Source organism: Capricornis sumatraensis, chromosome 9 (assembly GCF_032405125.1).
Source record: "Capricornis sumatraensis isolate serow.1 chromosome 9, serow.2, whole genome shotgun sequence".
Taxonomy (NCBI): domain Eukaryota; kingdom Metazoa; phylum Chordata; class Mammalia; order Artiodactyla; family Bovidae; genus Capricornis; species Capricornis sumatraensis.
In genome coordinates, this window is record NC_091077.1 from 12,589,475 (window position 1) to 12,611,063 (window position 21,589).

At 44.1% G+C, this 21,589-nt stretch overlaps 1 protein-coding gene across 3 annotated transcripts in view; it reads left to right on the forward strand.

Annotated features, from left to right (window-relative positions):
- CACNA1A (calcium voltage-gated channel subunit alpha1 A) overlaps positions 1-21,589 on the forward strand; it is a 248,549-nt gene that overhangs the window by 36,918 nt on the left and 190,042 nt on the right. For all 3 annotated transcript variants that reach the window (XM_068980960.1, XM_068980958.1, XM_068980959.1), the window contains exons 2-3: positions 10,226-10,331; positions 13,380-13,519. In XM_068980960.1, the coding sequence (XP_068837061.1) occupies positions 10,226-10,331; positions 13,380-13,519 (246 nt within the window). The remainder of the gene's footprint in view (positions 1-10,225; positions 10,332-13,379; positions 13,520-21,589) is intronic.

The window sequence follows — 21,589 nt, forward strand, 5'->3', positions numbered from 1 at the left end:
AAAGTCTGAAAGAGAAACACCAAACTGCCAGCACTGATTATCTCTGGGAAGTGGGGTGGTGTAAGGACGTTTCACTTTTCCAGTGACGTATTATCAATTTTAAGGACTAAAAACACAATAAACACATATTCCTATTATAATTAAAACCATTTGTTTTCTAAAAGGGATCTTGAAGGCTGTCTGAGCAAAAAGTTAGCTGCAAAAGTCAGTGAGTAAAAAACATATGAGGGGAACTCTGAAAATCAAGGGGTGGGGGAAAAGGAGAAAGATAAAGGACAGAGGTTTTTTTAAAAATTAAGATTCACGTATCATAACTAAAGTGTACAATTCAGCAAATCAACTGTATTTCACAACCTAAATGTCCATCAACAGATGAATGGATAAAGAAAATTTGGTGCGTTTATACAATGGAATATTACTCAGCCATAAGTAGGAGGGAAATGGGGTCATTTGTAGAGATGTGGATGGACCTAGGGAGTATCATACAGAGTGAAGTAAATCAGAAAGAGAAAACTGAATATTGTATATTAGGACACGTATGTGGAGTCTAGAAAAATGGTATTGATGATCTTATTTGCAAAGCAGAAATAGAGACACAGATGTAGAGAACAAATATATGGATACCAAAGGGTTAAGAGGGGAGGGACTTGAGAAGAGGAGGAATTGAGAGGTTGGGATTGACACATATACACTGTTGATACTATGTATAAAATAGATAACTAATGAGGACATGACTGTATACAGCACAGGGAACTCTGCTTAATGCACGGTGGTGGCCTGAATGGGAAGGGAGTCCAATAAGGAGGGATATATGTACATGGCAGATTCACTCTGCTATAGAGTAGAGACTAACAGCATTGTAAAGCAACTATACTCCAATAAAAATTCATTAAAAAACACAAAGGGAGGGAGGTGGGAGGGGGGTTCAGGATTGGGAACACGTGTACAGTCGTGGCGGATTCATGCTGATGTATGGCAAAACCAATACAATATTGTAAAGTAATTAGCCTCCAATTAAAATAAATAAATTTAAATTAAAAAAAAAAAGCATAAAAAGTAAAATGACAGTTCAGTGGCATTTAGTACTTCTCCAACACCACTTTGATCTAGTTCTCAAATATCTTCATCAGCCCAAAAGGAAACACCGTAGCCATTATGCATGCCCCCTCTTCCTTGAAACAACCCCAGAGTGGGTAAATGGATATTTAAATTGTGATATATCCATACAATGGAATATTTTTCAGCCATAAGAAGAAGCAAATTCTGGATACATGCCAGAGTGTGGATAAACCCAAGAACATTATGCTATGTGAAAGAAGCCAGACACAAAAGGTTGTGTATTATAGGGTCCCATTTGTATGAAACATCTGATGGATGTTTTTGCAACATTTATTTTAAGCCTGATATTCAGGGTGTGGACTCACTGTGTTTTGTTCCTGAAAATACATCAGATTTGAGACACAACCTGATCAGCCATGATGAGAGTAGGTGTTTATACTCTTCAGTGAAGGGAGGGGAATGAGACTACATGACTAAAAAAGAAATTGAAAAAGTTGATAATAGTAGTAGCGGCATTTGAAATAAAAACAATAAACATTGATTGCATGATTACAATGAGATGAACCTCGTATTATGCTTTCATAAGCATAGAAAGTTTTCTAATCATCACAAGAACCAGAGTAAACAAGAACAAAATACTCAGATTTACTGAATACATACTGGGTTGGCCAAAAATTCATTCAGGTTTTCCGTAATGTCTTACAGAAAAACCTGAGTGAACTTTTTGGCCAACCCAGTGCTATATACCAGGCCCTGTTCTGCGTGTATTATTGTATGTATCCACTCATTACATTCTCAATCAGCCCTAGGAGGTACATTTCACATTATATGTGTGTATATATATGTGTGTGTGGAAACGGATGCTTGGAGAAGGAAACTCCTTTGCCCCCAGGCCAAAACCATGTCTGACCCGGAAATCCTTTCAATTGCCCTGCTCTATAGTTTCTCATGCAGATATATCCAGTTTTCTGAGCAGAAGCATAATTTAACTGCCCTGGATAGACGTCTCTTTTCAGAACCAAAGAATTGGAAATCATTGTGTACATTAAAAAATAAATAGCACATAAATCTATTTAAATTTTTATTCATTTATTATTTGGGTGTTCTGGGTCTTCGCGGCTGCACACAGACTTTCTCTAGTTGCAACAAGTGGGGGCTACTGTCTAGCTGCTGTGTGCAGGCTGCTCATTGCAATGGCTTCCCTTATTGCGGAGCAATAGCTCTAGGCACACAGGCTCTGTACTTGCCAGACACCAGCTCTAGAGTGCAGGCTCACTATTTGTGGCATCCTAGCTTAGTTGCCCTGTAGCATGCGAGGTCTTCCTGGACCAGGGATCGAACCTGTGCCCCCTGCATTGACAAAAGGATTCTTAACCACTGGACCGCCAGGGAAGCCCCAAAACGTTTAGTGTTGGGATTTAAATTTTCTCTTAGATTTTCCTGCTGACATAAAGAATCTTTCGCGTGTGTGTGCCTGTACTGTGTATGTTAAAAGTAGGTCTTTGCAGTTGTCTCCGAGACTTTATTTGCCAAGTAATTAAAAGCCCGCCTCATGCCACTGGCCATGGTGCTGAAAACATTCTGGGCCTCGCCAGAACTGCCCTTGTTAGTGCTTCACATCCATAGGTCTCAAGCTGATCCGCTGGTGGAGAGAGTTCGAGATGTCTGCGATTTCGAGAAAGACCCTTTGGATTGTTGGAAGTTGATATTGATTGATATGATCCATTGATTGATAATTGGTTGATAATTACTATATTAGATTGTGGAACTCAGGTGAAGACTGATCCAGCTGGCCTCATCATGGTTAAAATCCCAGGTGTACCCCAACTCCAGTTTTTAAGTAAAGGCCAAAACATCCACCTTCTAGCAAGTAGGCGTAAGCTGTTGAGTGGTCTGTGGGGACCCCCACCAGCATGACTTTGAAGTGAACCCTAGCATATATATGACCTTGAGCAATTTGTTTAGCCTCTCTGAGTCATAATTTTCTTATCTGGAAAGTGGAGCTTGCAATAGAACCTACCTTGTAGAATTTTTGCAAGGAATTAACTGAAACAATGAGTATATAGTGGTTAACTTGGTGTCTGCCCAACAAAGTGCTCAATAAATTACAGCTGTAATTATGATTGTTGTATCTGTTAATGGCCTCATAATAGTTGATCATATTTCTGAATTAAACCGTGGCATCTGTTTAGTGGAGCAAGAAATATGTGCTATACCCAAGGCCTTGGTACCCCCTACTCGTTTCCTGGTAATGGTGAAAAGCATGGAACTAACATGAAAATAAGACTTGCTTGGCTTCTCCCCACCATCTCAACTGCCTGATTGACTCATTGAAGTATCTGTTTGCTCAGAACACACCCATCAGGCAGCCCCCGTAGTAGAGACAAGACTTTGATGGGTTAACAAACCTGATTTGATTTTTCACACTTAACTGCGGAAGGCTGGAAATGAGATGGGAATGGGGCAAGGTACCACAAAGAGAAAGATGGATCATTTGAACATTCTGCAAGGTCTTGCTAAGGGGCTGGGATCATCAGCTATGCCCACTTTACAAATTGATTTTCCTTGGTGCTCTGGCTCCCAAGAACAGCTCCTATTCACAGACACGGCCCTTGTTCCCCGTAAAGAAACCACTAGGTCATGTCCTGTGTACACACAGCCCCTCTCTGGGGCCACTGGGGGCCCTGATCTGTCTAATTGTGGGGGAAGTTCTGAGTATCTGTATTCGCCTGCAGGGCTGTTTGCTAGTCTGACTTTCATGAGCCATTTCAGGAGCCAGCTTTTCCTCCCACCAGGGGTGCGTCTCTCCTCCTCATCTCCCTCCCTCTTCTCTTGGCCTCTTCGGCTGGCTGATTAGTCTGGATCCCGCTGACACAGGTGTTTTCTCCCTGAACCAATCCGGGAGCAGGAAGGCTCAGCTCAGCTCACAGAGGCATTGCTCACCGCAGCTATGAGTTAGAACCCAGGCTTTCTAAATAGGGAGGATCAGGCACGACTCGGGGTTGGGCTGAAAAAGCCTCATCTCCCCCTGCCTGGACAATCTTTGACCTCTACCTGGGGAAAGAATCTCCTGTGCCAAGAACTCAGTACCCCATCTTGGTGTCTGTGCACCAGCCACATCACTGCAGATTTCGAGTTGATCTGTGTCCTTAACGTGCCTACGGAGACTTGGCACATGATGAAGTGAGGGGAGAGATGTTGACAGCAGGACCCACCCACGCTTCCTTTCTTCCATAGGTGTTTACTGAGCACCTACTCTGGAACAGATGCCCTCTTAGGTGCTGAGAACAAAGCATCAAACAAAACAAAGTTTTTTGCTTGTATAGGGCTTAGAGTCTATTAGGCAAAAGAAAAGAGAAACCAGGTAAAGGAGAAAAATATAGCAGGTGTTTGGGGGCAAGGGCCAAGGAAAAAATTAAGTAGGGAAATGGGGTAAAAGGCCTCACTGAGGATGAGAAAAGAGAAAAGACCTAGAAGAGAGGGAGGGAATCTTGTGGGTCTCTGGGGAAAGAGCATTCTAGGAGAGAGAATAGCAGGTGCAAAGGCCCTGGCAGTAAAAGGTGCCTTGTGTGTTTGAGAAAGATGGAGAGGCCAGTATGGCCGCAGGTAAGTGAACCAGGGGGAGAATGGAGGAGATGGGGGCAGGTCGTGCAGGACTGCTGGGGGGACTTTGACTTTTCTTCTGAGTGAGGTGGTAGCCATGGGAGGGCTGTGACTCTTTCCGCGTGCAGTAAACCAGAATTTTCTGTGCTGCTTCTTCATCTCATTCCAACATCACTCTTGTTCCATGAAGGTCTTGGGTTTCACCTTAAGTGGAGGCAGAAGACTGGTCCAGGCCTTGTGAATTCTCCTCCTCTGGGGTCAGAGCATGGAGGAGAAGGCTTGGAGCAGAAAGGCGAGCCCCACTTCTTTCTGGATGACTCAAAGCCACAGTAACCTGGGCTCCTCCTCCCCCCTGAAAGAGATCTAAGGCGGCACTTTCCAAACCTCAGTGTGCACACGGGGCCCCTGGAGATCTTGCTGAAATGTGTGTTCTGACTCAGCAGGTCAGCATGGGGCCTGACGCTCTGCTTTTTTACTGGGTGTTGGCCTCTGCTGTTTGGTTCGTCGACCACATGTTAAATAGCAAGGGTGTGGACCACATCTTAAGTAACAAGGGTGTAAGGTCAGTGTTGCAGGTTCCCATTTGGGGTGTGTCTTTGGACACTGGCAGGGTGCATGGAGAGAGAGAGGGAGGTGACATTTGATAGCAGTGTATCTATGCATGCGTGCCTGCTAAGTGGCTTCAGTCATGTCTGACTCATTGCTACCCCATGGACTGTAGCCCACCAGGCTTCTCTGTTCATGGCATTCTCCAGGCAAGAATACTGGAATGAGTTGCCATGCCCTCCTCCAGGGGATCTTCTCAACCTAGGGATCGAACCCATGTCTCCTGCATTGCAGGCAGATTCTTTACTGCTAAGCCACCAGGGAAGCCAGTGTATCCATATCTGACCAAAAAAATAAGAAAAAGAAATAAGATGGGCATGGGCAGCCTCTTTCTGTTGGTTTGCATGCTGACTAAGACTTCATTGTCATACTGGAGAGCTCTGGGTCTGAAACCCAGGTGACCACGGGCAATTGAAAGCCTGATAATGCAGCCCGTGAAAGTGCAGCTTGCTGCTGGTCTTGTGGGACTCTTCCTGGAACCTCAGCTCGAATCAGATACAAAGGAAGTCACATCCTAGCCATTTAGGGGCAGGAGGCCAGGGGGCCCCAAGAGTGAGGCAGCAGCTTGGTGCAGAGGCAAACAGGGAGCTAGTTGGCAGAGAAGGAAAGCGAAATCATCAGATTCAAATCATGGCTTCAGAAGCCTCGGCGAGGGGAGGCCGGGGAAGGGCTTGGCATTGCTTCTTTGTGTACAAATATTGTCTCTTATTTTCTGGGCTGCAGGGTGAGGCAGAATGGAGTATTTGTGCAACACAGCCCAGCTTTGTTCTCTGTGCTCCTAATGACCGTCAGCTCGGAGGCAGGAAGCCAATCAGAGATGATCGTCAGCAGGAATGGCTTTTGTTGACTCCCCAAATTGCCCTGAGTCTTGGATTTGCTTTTCAAAGTGTGCGTGGAGCATGGCTCGACCGCTTTCAGCTGGAGGCAAAGGCTGAAGCTGGTGACAAAGAAGACCTGCTTTTCCTTTGTTAGACTCTTACTCCCAGGTGTCCTATTTCAGACTTCATTTTCACACCTGGAAAGTGGGTATATATTCCAACTCCAGCCTGTAAGATCCCTTGGTTTTTATGAAGCTTCCATGATGCTAAATGTAACTCTAGGGCCAAACGGGATACCGAGGCTAGTTAAGTTTCCAAGAGAGAAAGCTGGGAGGAGGGCAGTAGTTCATCAACACGGCCAAGTTCAAGAAATGCCATTTGATCCTTCGGCACAACAGTGAATTTCAGTGTTCCCAGGGGACACTGGACAATATCTGGAGATGAATTTTGGTTGTCGTAAGTTTTGATTCTCTTAACTGGAGAGGAGGCTGCTGTTGGCATCTAGTGGGTAGAGGCCAGGGACGCTGGTCAACACCCTACAATATGCAGGACAGCTGCCCTGAAACCCCACCCACAGAGAATTGTTATTGTTGTCGTTCAGTTGCTAAGTCATGCCTGACTCCTTGTGACCCCATAGACTGCCTCATGCCAGGCTTCCCTATCCGTCACTATCTCCCTGGGTTTGCTCTAACTCATGTCCATTGAGTTGGTGATATCATCCAACCATCTCTCCTCTGCCATCTCCTTCTCCTTTTGCCTTCCGTCTTTCCCAGCATCAAGGTCTTCTCCAGTGAGTTGGCTCTTTGCGTCAGATGGCCAAAGTATTGGAGCTTCAGTGTCAGTCTTTGCAGTGAATATTCAGGATTGATTTCCTTTAGGATTGACTGATTTGATCTCCTTGGTGTCCAAGGGACCCTCAAGAGTCTTCTCTAGCTCCACAATCAGCCCCTCATCATGTCAGTAGTGTGGAAGTTGGGAGACCCTGCTCCAGAGTAACCAATACCCTCAGGCTTTCTCCCTCTAGTATCCATTTCTCCACACCTAAGCCTCCTTCTCAGAAATTGCCAGTTTTGTTGTGTTAGGGTGTTAGTCGCTCAGTCGTGCCTGACTCTTTGCAACCCCATGGACTGTAGCCCACCAGGCTCCCCTGTCCGTGAAATTTTCCAGGCAAGGATACTGGAGTGGGTCGCCATTTCCTTCTCCAGGGGATCTTCCCAACCCGGGGATTGAACCCGGGTCTCCTGCACTGCAGGCAGATTCTTTACTGACTTTTTTATTTAAAGTAATTATTGATATGTATGTTCTTATTGCCATTTTGTTAATTGTTTTGAATTTGTTTTCCTAGGTCTTTTCTCTTCTCTTCCAATATAAAATTTTAAAAATTAAATTAAAAAGAAAAGAAATTGCCAATTTTGTTTATTAAGGTTGTTGGCCTGAGGATGCTTCTGCAGATCTGGCCGGGGAAGCAGGGATATTGTGGACCACCTGCTGTTCAGCAGAGCAGGTCCTGATATGAAGTGAACAGGACAGACCCTCCCCAAGGGCAGACCCTCCAGCGGGACTGTCTGGTGGCTGGAGCAGTGTTCCAGGTTTCAGGGAGGTGCTTGTGCCCAAAGAGAGAGGGAATATGCATCTAGAAATGGCCATATGACCTACACCTTCCCTCCTTTGGATCTTGAAAGGGCTGATTCTTGGAGGCTTGACTACCATGTTGTTTTTTATTGAGGTGAAATTCACAGAACAGTACTAGCCATTTTTAATTCCTTGGTATTCAGTACATTCGGAATGGTGTTCAGCTATCGCCTTTATCTAGTTCCAAAACACTAAGGAACTGCTCACCATCGCCCCCTCCCCCAGCCCCCTCAGTCCTTGGCAGCCACCAGTCTGCTTTCTGACTGTGGACTTGCTTGTTTTGGACATTTCATATCAATGGAATTCATACGATACATGGTCTTTTGTATCTGGTTTCTTTGACTTAGCATGATGTTTTTGAGGCCCCTCCACACTGTAGTGTGAGTTAGTGCTTCATTTTTATGGCAGAATAATGTTCCATTCTATGGATATATCATATATTGTTTATTCATTCCTTGATGGACGTTTGGGTTGTTTCCACCTTTTGGCTAAATGTGAATATTGCTTCTGTGACCATGTATCTGAGTACTGGTTGTCCAGTTCTTTTGGTGTATACCTAAGAGTGGAATTGCTAGATTTTATGGTAATTCTATGTCTTAACTTTTTGAGGAGTCATCAAACTATTTTCCTCAGTGGCTGCACTGTTTTACATTCTCACTAGCAAAGTACAGTGGTTCCAGTTTCTCACAATCTCACCAACACTTTATTTTTTAAATAAATCAACCCAGTTCTTTTTTTTAAGATTTATTTATTTATAGCTGCACTGGCCTTTATTGCTGCGTGTGGGCTTTCTCCAGTTGCAGAGAGTGGGGGCTCCTCTCTTGTCGCCAAGCATGGGCTCTGAGGACGTGAGCCTCACTAGTTGCAGCTCACTGGCTCAGCAGCTGTGGCATCCAGGCTGGCTTGTCCTGAACTGTGTGGGATCTTCCTGGACCAGGGATCAAACCCGTGTCCCCTGCATTGGCAGGCTGATTCTTTACCACTCAACCGCCAGGGAAGCCCACCAACACTCACTGTTTTCTGGTTTTTTCATTCTTATTATCCTACTGGATGTGAAGTGGTATCTCATTGTGGTTTGATTTGCATTTTCCTAATCTTCTTTGGAGAAATGTCTTTTCAAACTCCGCCCGTTATTTAATTGGGTTGTCTTCTTCTTGTCAAGTTGTAAGTGTTCTTTATCTATTCTGATACTAGACCCTTATCAGATATATGATTTGCAAATATTTTCTTGCATTCTGTTGGGTTTTTTCATTTTCTTGACAATGTCCTTTGAAGCACAAATGTTCTAAATTTTGGCAAAGTCCAGTTTGTCTGTTTTTACTTTTGTTGATCATGCTTTTGATATCAAACCCCGTCACTGTATTTTATTTTTTATTTAATTTTTATTTTAAATTGGAATGTAGTTGATTTACAATGTTGTGTTAGTTTCAGGTGTAAGCAAAGTGAATCAGTTATGTACACACACACACACATATATATATTCATTCCTTTTCAGATTCTTTCCCCGTATAGGTTATTACAGAATGTTGAACAGATTCTCTGTGCTATAGAGTAGGTCCTTGGTGATTATCTATTTTATATATAAGTTAATATGTTAACGTTATATATATATTATATATAATAGTTATATGTTAATCCCAAACTCCTAATTTATCCCTCTCCAACCCCACTTTCCCCTTTGGTAACCGTAAGTTTGTTTTCTGAGTCTGTGAGGCTGTTTCTGTCTTGTGAATAAGTTCGCTTGTATCATATTTTAGAATCCACGTATAAGTGATATCATATGGCATTTATTTGTATTTATCTGACTTACTTTATATGATAATCTCTAATTGCATCCATGTTGCTACAAACAGCATTATTCCATTCTTTTTTATGGCTCAGGAATAGCCCATTGCATGTATGTACCCCATCTTCTTTATCCATCCTTCTGTGGATGGACATCAAGATGGGCATTTTGATATCAGATCTGATCACTGTATTTTAAACTGCAACCACCAACCTCCTTTCCTGCGTTTTCTCTCTGCAGCATTCGCCACACAGTACTGTATGCCTCTCCTCCACAAGGGCAGAAATTTGTCAGTTTTACTCTCAGCTGTGACCCTGTGCCCAGGACCTGGCACACAATAGGTGCTAAATTGATATTTGTCCAGTGGAGGTTGGAGGTGAGATGGAGGAAGAGCATCTGCATTTTCCTTACGGAATCACCTGCTGGGTTTCATGGCAGTGAAACTCCTCTGTATGAAGCTGTGTTGGTAGATCCATGTCAGACTCACAGAATGTGCGACACCCAAGTGTGAACCGTAAAGTAAGCTAAGGACTTTGGATGATAGTGATGTGTGTAGGTTCATCACGGGTGACAAATGAACCACTCTGGTGGGGGACGTTCATAACAGGGCAGGCTGTGCCTGTGTGGGGGCAGGGGACATGTGGGAAACCCCTGTATCTTCCACTCAATTGTGCTTTGAATCTAAACAAAGCTGGAAAGATTTTCCTTAACTCTGTGATACTCCCTTTGAATATATGATTTTAGCCACCATCATAGCAAACTGCATCGTCCTCGCCCTGGAGCAGCACCTCCCTGACGATGACAAGACTCCGATGTCTGAACGACTGGTGAGTGACGTCTCTCCACCGGGGTCTCTGCTTTGGTGGCACACTGATGTGGTTGTGGGATCTGAGAGCAGACTGGGCTCTTAGCCTTGTCTCCAAGAACCAGATCCTGGGCCCCCTGCCTGTTGTTGTTTAGTTGCTAAGTCCTGTCCGACTCTTTTGCGACCCCATGACCTGGAACCCACTAGGCTCCTCTGTCCATGGGATTTCCCAGGCCAGAATATTGGAGTGGGTTACCATTTCCTGCTCCGAGGGGTCTTCCCAACCTAGGGATCAAACCCATGTCTTCTGCATTGCAGGAGGATTCTTTACCACTCAGCCACCGTGGAAGCCCTGGGGAACCTAAATTTCATGAATACCAATAATCTGGGGAGAGAGAAGTCCTCGCTGCCCGTCCTCCACTCCCGCCCCCCGCCCCCAGCAGACCTCTTGTGAATCTGGAGAGGGATGGAGGGGTCACGTTGTCCATGAGAAGTCACATTCAGAACAAAATTTTGGGGAATTCTCTGGCAATTGGGTGGCAAGACTTGGTGCTTTCACTATTAGGGCCCAGGTTCAATCCCTGGATGGGGAACTAAGATCCTGCAAGTCTAGTGGCACAGCCAAAAGAATTTAAATACATAAATAAATTTTTAAAAAATAAAAACAAACCAAAATTCTTGTGAAAAATATTGACCATACATAAATACATGGAGAACAGTACCATGAACCCCTCATGAACTCATCATCCAGAGACAACAGATATCAAGGTTTTGATTCACTTCACGTTTCCTTTCTTTTTTTTATTTCCTTGGTTTGTTTTTCTTGGCCAAAGTATGTTAAGGCAAATCCCAAGCAATACATCAATTCACTGCCATATACTTAAGTCGGCATTGCTCAAAATTTGGGCACTTTCTGGGACTTACCTGGTGGTCCAGTGGTTAGGACTTGGTGCTTTCAATGCCATGGCCTGGGTTCAAACCCTGGTTGAAGAACTAAGATCCCACAAGGCACATAGAGTGGCCAAAAAAGGCGCTTTCTTACATCACCCCAGTGACATGTTGACATCCAACACGCCAGTGGTTCCTGGGAATCATCAGAAACCCAGCCAGTAATCAAATATCCACAATTCCTTCAGAAATGGCATCTTACAGGTTGTTTTGTTTGAACCAAGATCCGCACATGGTCTAGATTTGATGTTAAGGCTTTTAATCTAAGGCAGTTATCTTCTCTCTTGCCATTGACTCTGAAGAAACCAGTCCAGTTGCCCTAAGGAAGGTCCCACATTCTGACTTTTGCGTGGTTGCTTGCTTAGGGTATCATTTAGCTGGTTTCTCTTTTCTCCAGCTTCACTATACATGAATATCAGCTCTGGAGTCAAAATCCAGTCAAAATCCAGTTTGATCTGGTAGAACTCTGCAGAACTGTAAAGTAGCACTAAGTTCGCTCTCGATGCCCCAAGCCATCCCCCAGCCCCCTGGTTTGCCTCCTGGCATTCTAACAACCCCAAGAAGGAGAACTTTTTCCTTCCCATCACCATTTCAAAGCCAGTTTTCAAAACTCAAGTGTAGGGAGAGAGAGATGTTAGAAGTCACTCCTTCCTAATCCACATAATATTGATGATCTCAAGGCTCTTACATGTTAATAACTATGTATTGGGCTTCCAAGGTGGCGCTGCAGAAGAACCTGCCTGCCGATGCAGGAGACGTGGGTTTGATCCCTGGGTCGGGAAGATCCCCTGGAGTAGGAAATGGCAACCCACACCAGTATTCTTGCTTGGGAAATCTCACGGACAGAGGAGCCTGGTGGGCTACAGTCCATGGGGTCACAGAGTCAGACACAACCCAGCACACATGTGTATTATAATGTGTTTCCTAAAAATAGAACTAGTCCAGAAAAACAATGACTTAAAACTTTTTTGTTTGTTTTTGCTCAAGATCAGGCTAAGTAAAAAGAGTTTGTTGAAAGAATAGTAAGCAAATAGTAGTAGCAATGGTGAGCTGGTATGGGAAAGCTCATGGAAGGAGAATGAAAATGACTGAAGCTTGAGAAGCATTGTCACTAACAAATGAGGGAGACAGCGACGGAGGGCTCTGATGGAACAAAGCCTATAGCTTACTTCCAAGTATTAATACTGTAGAGTGTCAGCTGGAAGCCAGACCTGGCCGGAGGTCTGGCAGGGAGCTGGGAGCTGGAACATTAGCCATTTGCCAGCCAGTGCAGAAGTATTCATTCCAATATTTTCGCAACCTGAACTGCTGTACTGGTGCACACCAGCTTAGAATCATCACAAATGTCAGATTTGGGGGCTTGGAGGAGAGACCAGTGCACAGCGACCAACCCCAGGGTCCTCGATGATGTATGTGATAAGTAAATATTCTAAACCAACGCTTTCTTGTGGAACTTTCTACAGTGGTGGAAATATCCAACCTCTGCACTGTCCGATATGTTAGCCACCAGAAATGGGACTAGTGTGACAGCAGAACTGAGTCTTTCATTTTATTTCCCTTAAATTTATTTTTTATTATATGTTTACTATTCTTGGCTGTGCTGGGTCTTTGTTGCTCTGCGTGGGCTTTCTCTAGTGGCAGTGAGTGGGGGCTGCTCTTCATTGCGGTGCCCAGGCTTTTCATTACAGAGGCTTCTCTTGTTGCAGAGCAAGGCTCTAGGTGCATAGGCATCATAGTTGCGGCCCTCAGGCTTAGTTGCCCCACGGCATAGGGGATCTTCCCCAATCAAGGATCGAACCCGTGTCCCCTGCATTGGCAGGCAGATTCCCAACCACTGGACCACCAGGAAATCCCTTCATTTCAATTTAAATAGTCACACATGGCGGCCTAAGTAGTGTGTAAAGTTGGCCAAATGGAAAGGAGTCGTCTTTTCCATGCTTCTGTTTTTCTCGCAGTAGCCTTTGGACAAGGTTACTCCAGGCAGGATGCCGTGAGGCGCGGTGAGGGCTGGAAAGTCTGGAGAGGTGAGGGGAAGTGGGTAGAGATTCTGGGTGGGTGGTTCCCTGTTCATGCCGCCCTCTGCCCAGCCAAAGACACTAATCTTACCTTCTCCCTCTTCCAGGATGACACAGAACCATACTTCATTGGAATTTTTTGTTTCGAGGCTGGAATTAAAATCATCGCCCTTGGATTTGCCTTCCATAAAGGCTCTTACTTGAGGAATGGCTGGAATGTGATGGACTTTGTGGTGGTGCTAACAGGGTAAGTGGCCTGTACTGTGTTTCTTAGAATTATCTTGAAGGATGAGAACTCTGGAAATGTAAGGATTAATGTCATCCAGGCTGGGCTCAGAAATGCTGAGCCCCCATGTTCTTCAGCGTGCTTCTGCCCTCTTACCCAACCCCCCTCACCTCCTCATCTCGGCTGGAGATCACAGCAGATGCTTTCTGTTACAATTAGAATAATGGCTTATTAGAATTGACTGCTTCCAAAGTGCTTTACGTGCATTCTCTCATTTAATCCTCACAACAATCCAATGAATTAGGAAACATTAATATTCCCATGTGAGCGCTGAAGAATCTGAAGCATAGAAGGAACTTGCTTGCGATCGCCCAGCTAGTAAGTGATGCAGCTGGGATTTGAACCTGAGATGATATCATTCCAGAATTCAAGTTTGTAACTATTGTGCACACGTGGTCCTTTTGCTTTGCTTGGGGGAATACCCTGCCTTTATTTTAAATTGGTAAATGCTTTTTGAGGACTTCAGGGTGCGAGAGATTGTGGTGGGATTATGGAGAAAACCAGTTGAAGTAAGGTGCAATCCATGCCTCTGAGGAGGTTTCAGATCTGATACAATGAGCCAGAGGTAAAAGGTAAAAGGTGAAGGTGTATACTCCACCTTGTATAAGGTAACTCTAGCTGCTATAACGGCAACAACAAAATCCAAAACTAGGTAATGACTTAAACACAACAGAAGTTTTATTTCTTGCTTGTTGAAAGATCAAAACAGTTGTTTCTCGTTGGCAGGCTTCTTTCCTCTGCACAGTGATTGAGGGACCCAGGCCCTCATTATACATTGTGGTTCCCTATTGTTGACTCACAGATTGGGTCTATCTGTCTACAGGAAATCATAGGAGAGACATGAACGTGAATGGTGATGCTTGGGGCAGGGAGGCGGTTGTGGAGTTCTGGTTAGAACCTGGCTCATAACCTCGTTCACTCATACAGACTTCTGCTTGAATTCAGGCACATGCCCATACATGGCCCAGGGAAGCTGGGAAACAGCACACTGTGCTTAGAAGGAAATGGAAATGGATTTGGTGGCTAGTCAGCCAGTCTCCATTACTGACCCCAAAGCCCTTTATCCAGTCCCAGTATAGGCTTTACCATTTTGTGATGTTTTCGGACCCGCTTGCTTACTCACTCCTCCCCTCCGAGCTAAGTCTTTTCCTTCTCTCCCAAGAGCCCTATTCACTGGGGGACATTCCTCATAGTTCTCCTATATGAGAGCCCAGTTTTCCTCTATGGGATTATAATCCTCTATGGGATCATTTTGCGGGGGGGGGGGGCCTCCAAAATCACTGCAGATGGTGATTGCAGCCATGAAATTAAAGGACGCTTACCCCTTGGAAAGAAAGTTATGTCCAACCTAGACAGCATATTAAAAAGCAGAAACATTACTTTGTCAACAAAGGTCCATCTAGTCAAGGCTGTGGTTTTTCCAGTGGTCATGTATGGATGTGAGAGGTGAACTATAAAGAAAGCTGAATGCCGAAGAATTGATGCATTTTGAACTGTGGTGTTGGAGAGGACTCTTGAGAGTCTCTTGGACTGCAAGGAGATCCAATCAGTCCATCCTAAAGGAGATCAGTCCCGGGTGTTCATTGGAAGGACTGATGTTGAAGCTGAAACTGCAATACTTTGGTCACCTGATGTGAAGAGTTGACTCATTTGCAAAGACCCTGATGCTGGGAAAGATTGAGGGCAGGAGGAGAAGGGGACAACAGAGGATGAGATGGTTGGATGGCATCACCAACACAATGGACATGGGTTTGGGTGAACTCCAGGAGTTGGTGATGGACAGGGAGGCCTGGCGTGCTGCGGTTCATGGGGTCGAAAAGAGTCGGACACGACTAAGCGACCGAACTGAGCTGAACTGATGGGATCGTTTCTGTGTGGGAATCACAGTTCTCTCTGTTGTTTAGTCGCTAAGTCGGGTCTTTGTGACCCCATGGACTGAGCTCTTTGTGACCCCATGGACTGTAGCCCGCCAGGCTCCTCTGTCCATGGGACTTCCCAGGCAAGAGTACTGGAGTGGGTTGCCACTTCCTTCTCCAAGTTTTCTTCCCTGGGATTCTATTTCTCCTCTGGGCCCTGTCGCTGCTCCAGGTCCTTTCTCTCTTGGCAGACGTCATGGGTCTTAGTGTCCATGCTGTGTTGGCTGGCCTGTCATAATTCAGGTTTTAAATGTATCTGTTGTTTAAAGCAACGTTGCTTCTCACAGAAGGAGCTGTGCCAGTTGGGCTCTTTTGGTAGAGGCTTTCAGGTTTGAGTGGTCTGTTATGAGGGCTAGCCCTAGTGCTTTCTGACGGGGGCTCTGTTTGCTGTGCCCACTGTCCTTTGAGTCATGACCTTGGAAGGTTCCTTGGACATATCATGGCATCGAGCACTTTTCTCTTTGCTTACTAGGAAACTTGTGTGTGCAACAGCTCAATGGTTGACTTTGTTGTTGTTTAAAAATGTATTATAAAAAAAGATGTGATAGAAATAATCATTTCTAAAAAGGTGTAATAGAATAATTCTAAAACAAGTGGAGAATCATATAACAAATCATATAACAAATATTCTTTGAATGCACATTTGCATGAACAATATTGAATGAACAATATTCATCCAATGAATATTTATTGGGCAACTACTATATGCTCTGGAACACAGCAGTGGTCAAAACAGACAAAAATCCCTCCTCTTGTAGGGCTAGCATTCTAGTGGTGAAGAAAGACAAGATGCATGAATGAATACAGTATCTAGTGTGTTAGATGTTGATGAGATATTTTTAGAGAAAAAATAAAGCAGAGAAGGGATGGGATGTATTATGGGCAGGAGGGCTAGAAGTCAGGGAAGACTAGCATCAGGGAGGTGGTATTTGAATGAAAACCTGGAGGAAGTGAGTGAATAAGCCATGAGCCGAAGGAGGAGCGTGCCAGGCAGAGAGAGCAGCAAGTGCCAAGGGCCAGAGGTTGAGCTGCATCTGGTGGGTTTGATGAACAGTGATGAGGCCAGCATGCCTGGAGCAGAGTGAGTGAGGGGGAAGTGGAGGAGGTGAGCACAGGGAGGTGATGGGGCAAACTGCCATCGAAATGAAACCCTTATGTGATTAAGAATTTGATATTCCATTCAAAGACTACTTGTTCAAGTAGATTAACCTTTACACAGATCCAACAATACATCATTTGATTTTCCTTTATCTTTTCCTTTTTTTTTTTTCAATCAGAAACTTTAGGAATATCTAGTAAAAAGGTCTTATCCATATTTCACCGAAGGTTCTTTTTGACTAAGAAAACAGTATATTTCAACTGTTCTTGAAAGCACGGGAAGTTGCAGTAAAATATACAACCAATAAAAGTAAACATTGGTGACCAAACAAAGCGCAACCTTTATGTATAGCATAGAGAACTCTACGCAATACTCTATAATGACCTATGTGGAAAAAGAATCTAAAAAGAGTGGATGTGTGTATATGCAAAGCCAATTCACTCTGCTCTATACCTGAAACCAACACAGCACTGTAAATCAACTATACTCCAATAACTTTTTTCTTTAAAAATGCAATCTTTTTAATACTGTGTAAGGCCCTGCATTCCCTTTCCTGGCCCCATTCTTTTCTCTCCATCCAGAAGCACTTCCCTGAATTTTGCGCTTATCATTTCCGTTTATGTATTTACACTTTTATATAAGAATATAAGAAGTATATGATACTTATGTTACAGTTTAATTAGAGAAGTATGTAAGAAGTATGAGCTTAATCTGCTTGACAAGAATGGTCCCATCCATCCATTTTCACTGCTTCGTGGTATTCCGTGCTGTGAACATTCTACCATGTATTTACACATTTGGGTTGTTTCCAGCTTTGTGCTATTTTGAACAAAGCTGTCCCCTCGTTCTTGTGAGTGCATTTCTCTAGGGCATATGCCCAGGAGTGGAATTGCTGAGTTGTATGCTCTATGCATTCCCAGCCTCACTAGATCCTGCCAAATTGCTCTGCAAAGTGGTTGTACCAACTTATGCTCCCTGGGGGCTGACTTCTGCTGCTAGAGGCTGGCTTGACCTTGATGGCAGGAAGAAGCCTTCAAAACCCCTGTTTTCTGTAACATGGTTCTTGAAACACCTAGGGAAGCTCATATACTGTTGAGCATATAGTAAGTCTCAGTAAGTGATTAGTAAGTTGAAAGGCAGGGCTTCTTTGGTGGCTCACATAGTCAGGAAACTGCGTGCAAGGCAGAAGACCCAGGTTTGATCCCTGAGTCGGGAAAATCCTCTGGAGAAGGGAATGGCACCCTGCTCCAGTGTTCTTGTGTGGAGAATCCCATGGACAGAGGAGCCTGGCAGGCTACAGTCCATGGGGTTGCCATGAGTCAGACATGACTGAGCAACTAAGATACACAGACACATACAAGTTGAAAGGCAGCCATTGGATAGGCCAGTCTGCTGCCTGGATGTTTCTATCCACTACGCAGTTACAAGGTGATCTTTTATTCTCAGTTCCCTGATACTTGATGAGCCTCTAGAGAAGAAAGTCTTCCTCTGGGGCAGATTGGTCCTAAGGATGCAAGCTCGTAGTTGGAATTAATGGGATCCATGAGCCATCTGAAATTTCATGCCAAAATTGTGTGTGTGTGTGTGTGTGTGTGTGTGTTTTCCTGGTCTGTAGTTTTCATCAGAGTCTCGGTGGGGTCCTGATTTGAACGCTACCAGGAGCCCCTGCTGTGGATTCTATTCATTTCTTAACCCCTTCTCCTTTCCCTATTTGTCTTCTCTTTTCCTTTCTCTTGCTTTCGTCTTAACTTCTCCAGTAATCAACCCTTCTTTCGTACTGTCTGGTGGTTCTGTCTCCTTCAGATCGGGCACATAGCTCAAATTTTATTACTTCAAATTCCAAGGGGCTGTTGGATCTCCTTTTGGGTTATAAGCAAGGAACAGAGAGAGAAGACTCTAGTGTCCCTGCACACCTAGACTTCTGTGCAATGTCAGCAATGGGAAATGCAATAAACTCTTAATTTTGTGTTCTTGGGGGAAGCGGACTCAAGTGTATTAATTTGACATTGAAACAAAGATGACTTGAATGTGCGCTTTCTGATCAAAACATTGTGTTCTCATATTTCAAAGCAATCTGCAGCATTAAAATACCATTCACTTTTCATGGATTACCAATGTTTTGGCCATCTTTTGGTGTGACATTTGGTGAAAAAGATCTTACCCATGGATTTTTGTGTGCTCTGTGTAGCTCAAAGCCTCAGAGACATTTTAACTTTGTAATTGATCAACCCTATTTATAGCATCCTCCACGTGTATTTGGAATTTGATCATTGAACTGAAAATATATAAGAGGAAGATTTGAGAAGCTTGGCTATGTTTCTGAGATAACAGAGTTCTTACTGTAATGTTGAAATATATGTATACGTCAAAGAAGTCAGATAATACACTTGTGCATGTTAAGAAAAGAGACTGCAAATGCTTCCAGGGTAGGAGCAAAGATGATTGTTTTTTCAATTCCTGGGCTTAGCCCTGTACCTGACATATAGCAGGTGATCAGTAAAATAAATGTTTGCCACGCTGGCAGGTGGTAACATTTCTGATAATCAGAGTGTTCTGGAAAAATCTGTTTTTGCTGTTTAGTCGCTAAGTCATGACCAACTCATTTGTGACCCCTTGGACTGAGCCCCACCAGCCTCCTCTGTCCATTGGGTATCCCAGGCAAGAATACTGGAGTAGGTTGCCGTTTGCTTCTCCAAGAGATCTTCATGACCCGTGGATTGAACCCATGTCTCCTGCAGTGGCGGATGGATTCTTTACCACTGAGCCACCTGAGAAGCCCTCTGGGAAGTTTACCAAGTTATTTAAGGAGATGGGGACCACTGCATTGATAGAAATAGTTGAACAGTCCAGGAGTCTAGATACCCTGATACCCAGATACCCAGTGCAGATACCCTGACATTAGGTCTTTACCTGCTCTCATATTTTGTGACTATAAGAAAACAAAGGTTCCTTTTTTGAAAGGTCCTATGAACCACCCCAGGCTTTGGGCAGTTTTGTGTTAAGGACAGAGGTGAGGAAAAGACTCAAGTACTTGGAGACCAGCAGGAAAGGACGTTGACCTTGTTTTCATAGCATCATTGAATGTTAGGACTCAGTGGACTCTGGCAGGTCCAACCCCTTTATTTTACTCACAGGAAGTAAAGACACAGAGGGAAGAAGTAATTTGCCCAAAGTCATGTTGAGATGGTGGGTAATCAGAAGTCTTCCAAAATCAGAAGATATGTTCATGTCAAGGAGTCTTGGTGTCCCAGTTTGGAGGTCAGTGGGGGTAGTATAGATAACTAATGCTGACCTCTTGGATTCCACCATCAGAGCTTTGCCTTCTCTTTCCCTCGTCTCTCCAAATACCCAGCCTGTGATCCCTTTCTAGAGAAATAGGGAGCCTCAGAGAGAAATTCCAGTTTCCCATTTTTTTCCTTAAATAGTTGAAGAAACTGAGGACCAGAAGGGTCAAAGTAACTTGGCCAGAGTCACACACCTCTCACATTCTCTTGCTTTTTTGACTCATTGAACAGCACATGTAGTTGTTCCTCAGCCTCTCCTGCATTGCCTGCAAATGAAAACAGCATTCCAAACAACAACAATAAACCACAACTAGCATTCTGACTCACAGGACCAACTAACAGCTCCTATAAATGCCAGCAGCATTTTATTTTAATGTCTCTTTGCATTAATCCCCACCCCACCCCCCAGCAGAGGATCAGTCAGTCACCCCTGGTACCAGAAAGATTCCCCACTGTGACACAAATGCTTTTTATCACTCAGAGAGTTTTGTCGTTGAGAGAGCATCGATCTTCTTAGTGTTCAGAGCATTTGGTTGTCATGATATTTGCTGAACCGTGTTCCATCAAGAATCGCTTCACTTCCTAGCAGCAGGAGCTTGTTTGTCCATCTTGGAGCGACAGTGATGATAATGATGCTGGCTGCCATGATTTTTGTTCTCATCATTTATTGAACACTTACTGTGTGCCAGCACTATATTAACAATTTCATGTGTGTTATCACTTTTCAGTTCCACAAGACCTTTCTTTAGAGGTGAATTTGAGGCTCAGAGAGATCAAGCTACTTACAAAGGGTCCCACAGTTAGTAAATGGCAGATTAGGATCTCAGCTGCCCTGCTAGGACACATCCCTAAGTCTAGGATATCCCTGAGTCAAATTAAGTTTAGACAAAGAGCTATATTCAGCCCAGTATCCTTATGAACATAATACTTGTTATCAAGAACAGTGACAATATCGACACTCTAGAACTTACAAGGCAGTTATAACATGATATACTGTATATATATAAATATATGCTCAGTTAATTCTTACGACCCTCTGAGTTAAGTACCATTGTTATCCCCACTTCGCAGATGAAGAAACTGAGGCTCAAAGGACTTCAATAACTTGCCCAAATTCACCTACCTCAAAATAGTGCATCCAGGATTTGAACTCAGGCAGATACAGATCCAGAATCTATTTTTCTTGAGTCCATTTTCCCTAAAGTCAAGTTTTTCAGGGAAGTCACCAGGCAGTCCTTCATTTTCGCCCTCACCTTGGGCTCCATGGTGGCAGGAAAGAACTGGGCAATGTAGGTTTCCAAAAATGGGAAATTGGCATAGTCTACATAGCTAATACCTGGGCCTCAAAGTCATGGGACTGACTGTCTGCCACTGATGAACTTGAGAATGTGAGCTGATCTCTCTGAACCTTGGTTTTCTCACCTGGAAAATATGAGTCATGAGAGTGTCTACCTCTTAGAGCTGTGGCAGGGAATTGTTGTTTAGTCACTAAGTTGTGTCCAACTCTTCTGTGACTCCATGGACTGTAGCCCGCCAGGTTCCTCTGTCCGTGGGATTTCCCCAGGCAAAAATACTGGGAAGAGTTATCATTTCCTCCTCCAAGGGACCTTCCCAGCTCAGGAATGGAACCTGCACCTCCTGCTTAGCAGGCAGATTCTTTAACCCTGAGTCACCTGGGAATACAGGAGGCAAAGTAAGTGGCAGATACTGTGACCTGTGCCCCTGAAGCTGT